The sequence below is a fragment of the Bactrocera dorsalis genome, chromosome 5 (genome assembly GCF_023373825.1).
Source record: "Bactrocera dorsalis isolate Fly_Bdor chromosome 5, ASM2337382v1, whole genome shotgun sequence".
NCBI classification, from domain to species: Eukaryota; Metazoa; Arthropoda; class Insecta; order Diptera; family Tephritidae; genus Bactrocera; species Bactrocera dorsalis.
This window is the reverse complement of record NC_064307.1, coordinates 47,254,864-47,267,528: the sequence shown is the minus strand read 5'-3', so window position 1 is coordinate 47,267,528 and position 12,665 is coordinate 47,254,864. Positions and strand designations below refer to the sequence as shown.

Genomic DNA, 12,665 nt, shown 5'->3' with positions numbered 1-12,665 from the left:
TATCATATAGACAAATTTAGATCTCGCTTCTACTAATACTTGGAAAAATATTTCGTTTCATAGATTTTATAGGAAATTAAATGTTTTACAAAATAGTCTCCTACGGTTTTATTAGCGATATACTATACCAATATTTCTCCTATGTTCCGAGAGTGTTGTTACCCTAGTCTAACTTTCAATTTGTAGTTTGAGTCTAGATTATATTTTATTTATATTGATAGTTCGGTAAATTTTATTCGGATCTGATGGATTTAAGTTTTTGTAAATGAAAAACTCTTTTCTTTTTGTCGGGGCGCTCGTGTAGTATTTGGAATCAATGATCAATCCATGATAGTTCGACCACTTTGTCAACCTTTTAGTGCCAGTGTTATCTTTTGAAACCCCGTAGCTTTAATAGAAAATTCTGGTCATAATTTCAGGTTTTATCTAACATTATCAGATTCGTAATTCCAGTTAAATTGTCATTCAATGAGTCCCAGTTGGCATTTTTAAAATAGAAGCGCGAAATAAATAAAACCACAAGCTAATACGAAAGGCTTAGGGCGGTAATTGAAATAAATGTGTTTCATTTAAGCTATATTTTTAGTAGTTATGATTATTTATATTTTATGTTATTTTTGAAAATGTTTTATAGAATTTAGTTTTGTAATTATCTTCACAAGTATGTTATGCTTAAAAGACAAAAGTGCTTAAGTCGATTTTGGCCACAAGTTTGATTTTTGTCAGATGAAAGTTTTGAACACATATGCGACTGCAAGACAGTGAACTTTTCTTGTTTGCAAATGGCGCCTTGAAGCCAGCTTCTTGAACATTTTGAGGACGGCAGCGACATATCAAACAGCTGATGTATGTACGTAACTTCGTTGTTTCCAGACTAAAACTTTTAATTTAAATGAAATTTAAATATTTTGTTGAAAGTGAATTTTTTTGTTAAAAAAAAGGAAATAGATCGAACCATGTTTTAAATTAACAATTATTACTTCAAATGTTATACCAGAGCTATTCTGTTTATAAACTGACGTTAGACTTGCTTCATTACATTTCACTTATTAGTGGCAACACTACGCTGGCCATTAACGTCCGAAAAATTAGAAATGGTTTTAATTTTGCGACAGCAACAACTGCAAGCCTGCCGCCGTAAAGTCGTGCTGTTGACTAAGTAACTGTAGCATAAAAAATTTGTCTATTTTAACATTGAACAGAGGCTGTCTGTCCCTGCCGTCGTCGAGTTGTTCTATATATAAGATTCATCGTGAGGCTAACCTCACTTTATGACACAAAATTGGGTTTAACTCATCAGAGACTAAACGGAAAGTAAGCAAAAAGCGGATTTCTAAAACTTTCATAAAGTCGACTTAAGCCTTATGTCTTATTAACTCAACTCAACTCAATATAAGCTTTTAGCATTAAATAGTCACATCTACTAAATAGTAAAGTACTCTAAACTATTTATTTTTAATTCAAATATATTCGTATACTAACACTTATCGCACTTTTTGCATATTGTCATGTACATTTTTCATATCGTACTGAAATCTCTGCACTCTGTATTTGCTAATAACCAATTTTATATAATTTCTCATTAAACAAATGCTTTGAATAACAATTAAAAAATGAAAAAAAAACAATGAAAAATACCAAAAGAGTTTTCTACAGGTAAGTGCTCGCTTTTTCTCTCTTTTTGTGTTAATTTCCGAACTCATTAATAGCTTTCTACCTCACTGCCTCATAACTTATTTCACTTTCAATTAAATGAAATTAATTTTTTTACCATTAATGAAACATAAATAAATTAACGCACTTTAATTGCCATTTAATTATTAAAAATCTCGATAATCAACAAACAGGATCTCAATTTATACGGTAAAATCCATTGGGTGAGCGCGAACGGGCGTCCGGCGGCGGAGCCGAAATGTGGTTTTACGGGCGAGAAATGCATCAGTGAGTAATCGTGGCCGAGCGGTGGCGTCGGCCAACATGTCGCATGGCGTGTGCCCATTTCAATTTGCTTCATTAAATTGATTTCGTTTATTATTTACAGGTTATACGGGTGAAATATCGGCGAGCATTGCCGGTGGCGCGCTGGTGCTGCTCGGGATTATCTCGTTGGTGTTATATCGCAATTGGCGCTACGAGCAGGAGTTGGATAGTTTGTTGTGGAAAATTGATTTTCGCGAAGTGCAAATGCACGAAAGCGAGAAGGAGCAGTCTAGTCAAAAGCAAACAAGGGTGAGTGTCAACTGTTTAATATTTAAGTGAATATGGACTTGGGAAACAGAAAAAAATTTAATTGAAGCGAATAAGTATAATGAGATAGATAACTTACAGAACGAAGTTATTATCAATGAACTTAGTTTACCGCTTTTAAATCCTAAATATATGTATGTATTATATTTCAAGTAACAAATATTCTAAAGGGCCTTCGAATATCGGTGTGTTTCAATGGTGATTATTTCATTCAAAGCAAATTCTAACAAATCTGAATTTTTGCAGTTTTGAGACCGAAAGTAGTAACATGATACATTGACATTGAAGTAGTCAGGTCTCTTGTAGCATTTCTTTTTGAGACTAGAAAATACTGGTACCCAGCAATTTTAACAACTTTTTTTACATTTTATTAAACGTTCTGTGATTAAAAGTATTAGCTGTGAAGTCGATGACCCTCAGCCCATTTGGAGAGGCCATTGTGGCTGAATTTTTCAACTATTGTACCAAAGATGCCTACTGATCTGATGCGGATAGTGGCTAGACGCTCATTCGCTAGAGTGAATGCCAGGACTCGAAGACTGAGTAATTCTCACATCACGAATCCCACACTGAATTTGCGTTCCCTTATAAGGCCGCTGTACTAAATGTCATAAGAACCTACTCGTCTCCGTTTGTGTCCCGTCCATCACATTTCTTGGATGGCGGTTATCTCAGCGTTTACTTTTACGAAGACATCAACCAGCTGAGCAGCGGGTTCTTCCCAATTTAGAGACATTGCAGGTACATGCCCTTGAATAATACTCGTTAGTAGTAGTAGTAGTAGGTAGTCAAAAAAGTGGGGTCTTTCATCCGAAGCTGTTTTTATCTTTTACATTGAGAGTGGTTCCACGTTCAAACTTCCTCTCTTTTAGTCGTGATTCCACGATTCATACGGGTTTGTTACCGCATCTCACACAAGGGTTGCTGACGTTTCCAGGGTATGCTGCGAGTACGCAAGAGTAGGAATTGGGTATAGGTCTACGACTGTAACTGCTTACCTATACTCCAGTACCGCTCAATAATGAGAGCAGGAACACGTTTTAAATTAAAAATAAATTCTGGCTTGCAATCTCTTCATAACTGCACTTACTTCAGGGTTAGATCGCGGAAATAACAGCACTTGGCCGAGAATAATCCGGATCAATTCCGATGTAATATATACATATTTATATACATATATAATAAATTCAAAACCATTTGAAAATTTATTAAACGCTTTGTATGTCTCTCTGTAATACTTATGTTTGTGTGTCTACTTGTATATTATGTGAAAAAAGATATATACGTTTCGAAAGAATATAAGAGCAATCCTTCATTTTAACTTCAAAAGATTAACTAAATCATGTTCGATTAGATTCTCTTTCCACTGATAGTGTGTTAATGTCCGACAATTGGAAAGATCTAGAAGTTTTCAACAGGCTCAGAAATGTTAATATATTTTTTGGGAACCTGTTTTGTGACATAGGAATTACATTATATACCAGATACATCTAGGAAAGCTTCGGGGCTCGATATTTAAAGGACAATAGTCAAGTACATATAGTTAAACTATGTATATAAAGTCAACATCCCTCCGAAATGAATGAAATAGAGAATGCCGTCTGTAGGCACAGTCTCTGCAGATTATCTAGGATCAAAACTGAACTGTCAAGAACAATAATACAATTTGTCGGGAACTTTCATTTTGGATAATTGGATAACTGCCGGCTAGAGATTAGTTTTTTCGTAGAGTTGAGCTCCGCTCGAAATAGAGAAAAACACTTATTATTAAGTTGGTCACAATAAATTTAAAAATGAGTTTTGATAGTTAAGAGTTTGTAGAGATTCTCAGAGATCGAAACTCAAATAAATTCACATTTTTATATAAACATATATAATATATAAATATTCTTAGAGGATAATCATTGCTACATCTCCAAACGCATAATATACAATAAAAATGTGTAGTTTCACGCACATATTATAACAACAACAACTATAACAAACAATACTGGCAATGATTGCTTAGAGTATACCACAATAAAATGCCAACAAGGGAGCAAACAGGTACTCGGATAGCAACAATAAGAGCAATAACCAGTCCACCCACGCAGTTGTGCAACCTAAAGGCTTCCTGTGTTGATGTCCTGGTGAATAGGGACTAAAGCAACTTGACAACATTTAGCATAATGATGCTCTGCCATTGCTGACAAATGTTTATGTGCTTACTGATTGTTTTCCGTATTGATGTTGTTGTTGTGGTGACTACTGCAACACTTGCGAGTTGCATGTGACATACGGGTACATCCGGCTGCACTTGACAGTGTTTTGCTTATAAAGGAGTACATACAAACTGTAATAGTTATTTATGTATGTACGAAAATGTAAATATATATAATGAAGCATTTAAGTATATATGGTATTCGCGCATATTTCTTTAAAAATTTAAATCTGTCCCACCAATCGTTATCTTCTGGAATAAATTATAGTAAGTCTTTTGTATCGAAATAGTGGGGAATTCAAAGTAACTTAGTTAAGGGGGGAGCCTGATTTAGAATCTTCAAAAAATCGATTTTTTTTTGCTTAAATCTTTTTTAAAAATAATCTAAAAATATGTCCCCAAAGTTTTAGATGGGAATTTAAAATATTTTCAAAGCTAGAAGGAAAATAGTGACCGAGCGTCTAGCAGATACAATATACTCGTAAGAGCGCTTGGGCAGAAAGCGAAAACTTTGACGCGCGATTTCTCGGTTTTTAATTTTTACGATTTTTCTTAATTGGCGGGCAGGATAGAAAAAAAACTAAGTGTCGTATGGAATTGAGGCAAAGTTTATTATCTTTGGCATTAAATTATCTTCTATTTAAACTAAAAAAAAACTAAGAAAAGTCATATTTTTAAACAACATAAAGTAAAATGTTTCTGGTCTAAAACCACTTTTTTTCAATTTTAACAAATATATAAAATTTTACACTTCTTTTGGAATTCTTTAAGTTTAACTAGAAGATAAATTATTAACAAATATGAACCTCTTTGAATTTTTTGTTTCCAATAGAAATTGCGACCTGCATCCTGCCCGCCGTCCGACAGATGCACATGCGAGATGCATCGGGCATTTGCTTCCCAAAGGCAGAATATCAAAGATTTCGTATCCAAAAAAATTTGTGAATGATGCTTAAATATATAACTATAAATATTTTTTTTCTACCCAAAAAAAAAATTCTCAAAAAAAGCGATTTGTTGAAGTCTCTAAAGCAGGCTCCCTCCCCCCTTATTATAACCAAATTTTTAGAATAAAAAATTAATTATTACATTAAATATTTATAAATTTAAATATATGTAAATTTTTAAAATTTTTTAGTCTAAAAAATGCATTCTAGTATTGGATTTTTAATCAAAAAATGTATATTTTGCTTTTAGTCTACTCACCCGCTTATACGCACCAGCCAAGTAAGCCTGAGCTCAAATCCGGATGCTGATTTCCGTTACACGACAATATTTACGCCTATCGGTCTCTATAAAAATCAACTATATGCAATTAAGAAAGTTCGAAAGAAATCCGTGGATATAACTCGGGAAATGAAGAAGGAACTTAAATTGGTAAGTGGGTTATTTGATAAATAAAAGTTTTAATATAAGTACGTCCAGCACGAGATGAAGAAAAGATAGGAGCCGTAGCCAAGAGTGTACATGAAGACCGTGGAGAGTCGATTTGGCGCCGTTCGCAGCAACTCGGACTGACGTATGGGATGACTTAGCGCATTTTAAGCCGATGAAGCTTCTCAAGCGATATCGGTTCGCTCTATGGGCTTTTGGAAAGTTCCAGAAGATCCGACGTTCTCGATCCAAATGTAATTCAGCAATTAGGCCCATTTCTGGTTCAAGAGCAAGAGATATTCTGAAAAATTTAAGTGCTGCCATATCATCCAGAAAATACAACAGTTTGGTATGGTTTTTGGGCCATTGTAATCACGTTATTATAACCGACTATTTGATACCTGAAATAGAAGCTCGTGATCTTGGTGACATTTGGTTCCCACAAGACGGTGCCAATTTCCACACATCGCATCAATCAATGGATTTGTTGAGAGAACACTTCGGTGAGCAGATACTTTCGCTGATAATTTCACGTTTTGTGCCGTGTGACATGATACCGTAAGACTTTTTCCTGTGGGAATATGTAAAGTCTATAGTTTTTGGGGACTTCGATTCAGGCCTTAGAGCAAAATATCACGCCTGTCATTTGACAGTTACCAATATAATACTCGAACGAGTCATCGGTATTTGGACTCAACGGATTAACCATCTGAGATGTAGCCGCTGCCAACATTTCATAAAAATAATTTTCAAAAAATAAATCCCAAATAATGTTCTTTCGAATGATTCCGCATTAAATTTGAAGTTTTTTCTTTAGAAAAAAGTAGGTAATCTCGGCATATAGCAGCTAAGCAAACTGAACCATCAAAATCAAGCCCTTGCATGAAAAATTGTTTAGTTGTGAAGGATATTATAACAGGGTTTTCAATACAAGTAGCTACGCTACAAAAGTAGACCAATAGAGACAGCAAAACACGCCATATTTTTCCCGCTCTTTCGACATTTCTCTTCAGTAAGGTTTGCCATTTCATCATGGGAAGATAAATGATCCAACAACGAGTCGAAATTATTAAAATTTACTACCGAAATTCGGAGTCAGTGGCCTCAACTTTAAGAGCGGGTTTCTTGTTTTTTATTAACATTAATTTAATTAATATCATTAACACTTTTTAATAGGTATAAAAATACTTTAGTAACTTATTTATCTTAAACAACTACTTTTTTAAATTATTGTTTCAACTTAAATTTATCCATTTATTTATAGTATATCTTCTCTTTCTTTTTTCGAACTAACTAAACACAAATTTTCTTTCCTTACATTGACTTTGCGCTTTTTTGATTGCAGTTGACATTCAAGTAATGCACATAATATTTCAAATCTCTTTCTTTTCTCTTTTCTGCTTTTGTGCGTTATTCCAACTTCATCCGTTTGCTGCAACATGCCACCGCGCGACAACTCAATATTACTGTGGGATTTGTGCGCTGCGTTGTCAAATACACTCCTCGCCAATGCGCCCTTTTTGTGAACTGCAACAACGCAAAAACTTCCGTTATTCGCTAACCGTTGTGCGTGTGTGCGCCCCACACAGCTGCGCGATACACGTCACGACAATATATGCGCCTTTATTGGTGCCTGCACGGATCCACCAAACATTTGCATCATCACGGAGTACTGCACGAGGGGCAGCTTGAGGGTAAGTCCTAAATCAGCTCAGCTCAACACCCTTTAAGCGCACGGCAGTTGATACAAATTGCTCTGGCGTGGAAACTCGCTACCATGAAAGAGTAAAGTCTCAAGAGAGGATTAAGAGGAGATGAAGTAAAAAGTGAAAAGGATGATAAATATCTTGAATGCAAATCTGCGATTTCAATTCATTTTCCGCAGAGAGATTTCGAATAGTTTTTGTATGTATGTATGTATGCTATGTGGGTAAATATGTATACTTGATGGTATTCATAACCGGTTTTATGAAAAATTTTCTGAGTTGATGAAATAGGTATTTGTTAATGATATTTTTAAAAAGATGGAGTCGTTTGAGGTACACATTTGAAGTAACTGAGATTGTTCTTATTTCCTTGTTCAGATATGTTCTCATTTCCTAAATTTCGACTGAGAACATAGAAAATACGCTCTAGAAAGAGTTACCTCTCAAGACTATTTATTGAAAAAAAGTAGTTGGAAACTGTTGGGAAGTGGAGTGTTCAACATTTTTAGTCCGCGTTAAAAATTCCAATTTTGAGCTCCGTACTTTTAATAATGTCGAGATAGCACCCTTTGGGCGAAATAGATTTGTGTCGAGTCAAATAGTTTCGAGATTGATTAAGGAACGAAACTACATGGTTCATGATTTCCATTCCAGTAGTTCCTATAGCTAAATTTCACTCAGTACAAGCTCTTTGATTGCTCCATAAGTTCATTTAAAGTACATCCTCAGTTCTTACTTTGCCAAGGATTGATTATTAATTATATTAGGAACAATATTTTTGTTGATATCTTAAATTTTTACTCAACTTTAACTCACTAATCTGTGCCATTTATTTTCTCTTTCTCTCACCATTCGTCGCACTAACGAACACGCTATGCGCTAAAAGGATATATTGGAGAATGAGGACGTCAAGCTGGACAACATGTTTATCGCTTCAATGGTCGCCGACATCATACGCGTAAGTTCAATACCGCAATAAGCTTCCTTAAACGCCTTGCGCACCCGCTGGGTAAAAAGCATTCGTAGCATTTGTCAAACATTTATAGAACAAAAATTGAAATAATTTCCTTAACACTTTTCATACGTTTTTCCCTTTTCTGTAACACGACAGGGTGTCATCTACTTACATGAATCGCCCATTCGCTTTCACGGTTCGTTATGCACCTCCAACTGCCTGGTCGACTCACGCTGGGTGGTTAAACTGACCGATTTCGGGCTGTTCGCCTTCAAGAAGGGCATGGAGGACAACTCAACGGAGGTGCCGAACATGACGGTTAAATGTACAAGTATGTGCCATCATTAAAGCTTTGTTTTATAGGTCTTGCTTTAAATAGTTTTTCTTCTGCTTCATAGAGTTGCTTTATCGCGCGCCCGAACTATTGCGTCTCGGTGCAGCATCGCTCGTACAAGGCACACAAAAAGGCGACTCGTATTCCTTCGGCATTGTGCTTTATGAGATTCATGTACGGCACGGTCCATTCGGCGAGACCGGTCTCACACCCATGCAATGTCTGCAGAAAGTTCTCCAACCGCAGGATCATCTATATCCTTATCGTCCCTCGCTGCAACCGCTGGAAACCTCTTTCGATTGCGTACGTGAAATTTTACGCGAATGTTGGTCTGAAAGACCAGAAGAACGGCCCGACTTTAAAACGATACGTGCCAAATTGCGTCCACTACGTAAAGGTATGAAACCGAATATTTTCGACAATATGATGGCTATGATGGAGAAATATGCCAATAACTTGGAGGCGCTTGTCGATGAGCGCACAGACCAACTGCAAGAGGAAAAGAAGAAGACTGATGCATTGTTGTTAGAAATGTTGCCACGACCCGTAGCGGAACAGTTAAAGAAAGGCAATAAAGTAGATCCGGAGAATTATGAGCAAGTGTCTATATATTTCAGTGATATTGTGGGCTTTACGGCGATGTCGGCGGAGAGCACGCCATTGCAGGTTGTAGACTTTCTGAATGATTTATATACCTGCTTTGATTCCATCATCGGACACTATGATGTCTACAAGGTCGAGACGATTGGAGATGCATATATGGTGGTGAGTTAGTAGAGGATAGCAATTCGATTTTTTAGATTAAGGTTATTAGACAGACTTCTCTTTTGGGTAATTTACTCAAACATGCTTTACTTAAAGAGTCCTTAAGAGACAACGGTACCTGAAATGGAAAATTTTATGTTAGAATTTGTGTTTTGCCATTGGGGTCTCGAACGTTGTCTAACCGTTTAAATCTAAACCTCAGAAGATCTAAGAGTCCAGCATTGAAAAAGTTGATCATATCTGTTTATAGAGCCAATATCATCCAATATTATCCATACCACTAGGTATGAGTTCTTTATGTAAAAGAGACAAATTAGAGTCACATAATCCATCAGTAAAAAAAGGGTTATTTGGTAATTAATGAACCTCCACATATAATAGAAAACCTGATTCGACTTATGAGAATTTTCTATAGCACAAGGAAATAGTGTTGAACTCCGTTAATGTAAAAAATCGACGGAAAGAGCTGTGAAAATTCCAAGATCTGACTTTGGTCATCTTTGAGAGCAGTATGAGAAAGCAGTTGAGCCCCTGAGATTTAAAATTTATATGAAAATAATTTACCGTGATTCCATATGTTTCATTCTGAGCCTAAAACATTTTGTAATACGAGTATTATTTTGATCTATTATTGACATATGGAAGCAATATCTTAATATTTTTCCACATCCATCCTCAGGTCTCAGGTCTACCGATCCGCAATGGCGACCTGCACGCCGCCGAAATCGCTTCGATGTCCCTCCACCTGCTCAGCGCGGTCTCAGAGTTTAAAATCCGGCATCGACCCACCAACAAACTGCTACTACGCATTGGCATACACACGGGACCGGTATGCGCTGGTGTGGTGGGTTTGAAAATGCCACGTTACTGCCTCTTCGGCGATACGGTAAACACCGCCTCACGCATGGAATCGAGCGGCGTGCCGCTTAAGATACACTGCAGCCAGCAGTGTCGTGAATTATTGGAGAAATTAGGTGGCTACCACTATCAGGAGCGTGGTCTCATTTCGATGAAAGGTAAAGGTGATCAACGCACCTATTGGCTGCTCGGCGAGGATGAGGATGCGCGCAACAAGCGCAACTACGAGCGTTCCCAGCGACGCGGCTCACGTGCTCTCAACAAATTCATACAGGGCACCATCAAACAGAACAACCAGCAGCAGATTACCTCTGCTGTGGTGGATTATGGCATTCGTTCGTCATTGAAGAATAAGGGTATGCCGCGCAATTCACTGACGCGTTCCTCCAGCCTCGAGTCGCCGAAGAAGCTACGCTTCGCCACCGGCAGTCTGCTCGAGCACCATCGCTATCACAGGTTCGTTGTTAATTTTTGAAGTCTGTGCGGTACTATAACGAAATATTTAATTCTTTACAGCGATGAGGCGCTTTTGGAGGTCATCACGGACTCCTACACCGGCGTGCGTCGCTCTTCCGGCGCTTCGACACATTCGCGCTACGAGGAGTCGACACTCTCCTGCGGTAGCAATGAAGAGCTCACTAGTTGGCAGCGTCAGCGTCGACCCTCATCGTACCCCACAGCTAATACACCCCTGCTGCTCAATCATGTGGAGACCTGACAGTGCATGCCAGAGGAGTAAGTCGGTGTTGCCATCTTAAGGGCAGCGTGTGAAAAATCAAATACAGGAATTCAGTAGACTATTTTGACAATTACTTAGTGTATTCGAACAAGAAGTTAACAAAAAGTAGTTAATTATTTTAATTTTCTCACATTTCATGCAGCAAAAATTTGCTGAAGGAATGTGTATGTAATTAATTTTAATTAGTGATTTTAGTACTAATATTTGTGTATGTTTGTATGCATTGTACTTAGAAAACTAGGCAGAAAGCTGCGCAGTTTCGAAAACTTAACGCTCCTGCCGTGTCAAATGAATTTAAATTAGTTTTAAATTGTTTTTGATAAACATTTTAGTTTACTGATAAAGATATATGAGCTATAGTATAATATATAAATAATATAATATTAATGATGTTTTAAATTTCAAAGAAAAGGTTACAATAATATTGCATGTTGGTGATTGCCAAGTTCTAGTCGTTCATTAAGTGTAAAAGTTGGATGTAATTAAATTAATGTTAAGCAAATAAAAGTGTAGTAAAAGAATTAAAAAAGGTTGTTATTTCTTAAAAATTATCTTAAATTACCAAGGGCTGTTCGAGATAACACTATTGGTAGAAATATCTCACGGAAATAGAACCTTAAGTACCTTAAAGTAATTTAGAAAATAATGAACTTTAAACATTTAATATATTTTAAGAAAGTGCTGAAATATGCTCGGAATGCATTGTCAACGCCTGTTGAGGAGTGGCGCTTTAAAGATCTTTGAAGGTTCTTAGAATGATTATTTTCATTACAAACTATATAGCTGAATGCAAGCATGCAAATTTTCTAAACTGTATCTCTAAAACTATTACTCAAATCAACTTGAGTATTTAGGACAATATTCTAGAGATGCTTTGTGGTCATAAACTGCTTCAAAGGCAGTATTCGTGCAAAATAATTTTTATATAAATAAATTTTATACTTTAATTGGTGCTTAATTTTTATAATACAAACTGAAAGAACAGGTGGAATCTAAAATGCGTTATACGAGAAGTGGGCGTAATTATATAGTAATATAATTATGACATTTTTAAGGTTTTCATTTAACAGCGTTTTGTGGGCGTGGAAGTGGCCCAATTTCGTCCTCCGTTTATAGCCAAGCAACACGTATATATGCATATCAAGTTACAGCTAACACAGACGATCGGACAGACATACAGACATGCGGATTTCAATTCGTTTCGTCATCCTGATCATTTTCATATGCATACATAACCCTACGACTATATCTAACTCGATTATTTATAGGTGATAAAAGCAATCGTTATGTTTAAAAAACTATTATACTCTGTAGCAACATAATGCAGAGTATAACAATCGATATTTTGAATCCATGAAACACATGTAACCGCTTAAAATACTTTATATGTATGCATTACCGTCTTCACCATAAGGGTACACGGGGCCCGTGCCCAGAGGGCCCCGAAGGACAATTTCTCTCACACATTTTTGTCGGGCATATTAAAC

At 36.5% G+C, this 12,665-nt stretch overlaps 1 protein-coding gene across 4 annotated transcripts in view; it reads left to right on the top strand.

The window, feature by feature from the left end:
* Positions 1–11,690, top strand: part of LOC105224279 (speract receptor) — a 125,025-nt gene extending 113,335 nt beyond the window's left edge. For all 4 annotated transcript variants that reach the window (XM_049457754.1, XM_049457755.1, XM_049457756.1 and 1 more), the window contains 9 exons: positions 1,848–1,941; positions 2,042–2,229; positions 5,645–5,824; positions 7,411–7,515; positions 8,414–8,485; positions 8,639–8,813; positions 8,881–9,581; positions 10,261–10,895; positions 10,956–11,690. In XM_049457754.1, the coding sequence (XP_049313711.1) occupies positions 1,848–1,941; positions 2,042–2,229; positions 5,645–5,824; positions 7,411–7,515; positions 8,414–8,485; positions 8,639–8,813; positions 8,881–9,581; positions 10,261–10,895; positions 10,956–11,157 (2,352 nt within the window). In that variant the 3' untranslated portion in view covers positions 11,158–11,690. The remainder of the gene's footprint in view (positions 1–1,847; positions 1,942–2,041; positions 2,230–5,644; positions 5,825–7,410; positions 7,516–8,413; positions 8,486–8,638; positions 8,814–8,880; positions 9,582–10,260; positions 10,896–10,955) is intronic.
* Positions 11,691–12,665: the final 975 nt, after the last annotated feature.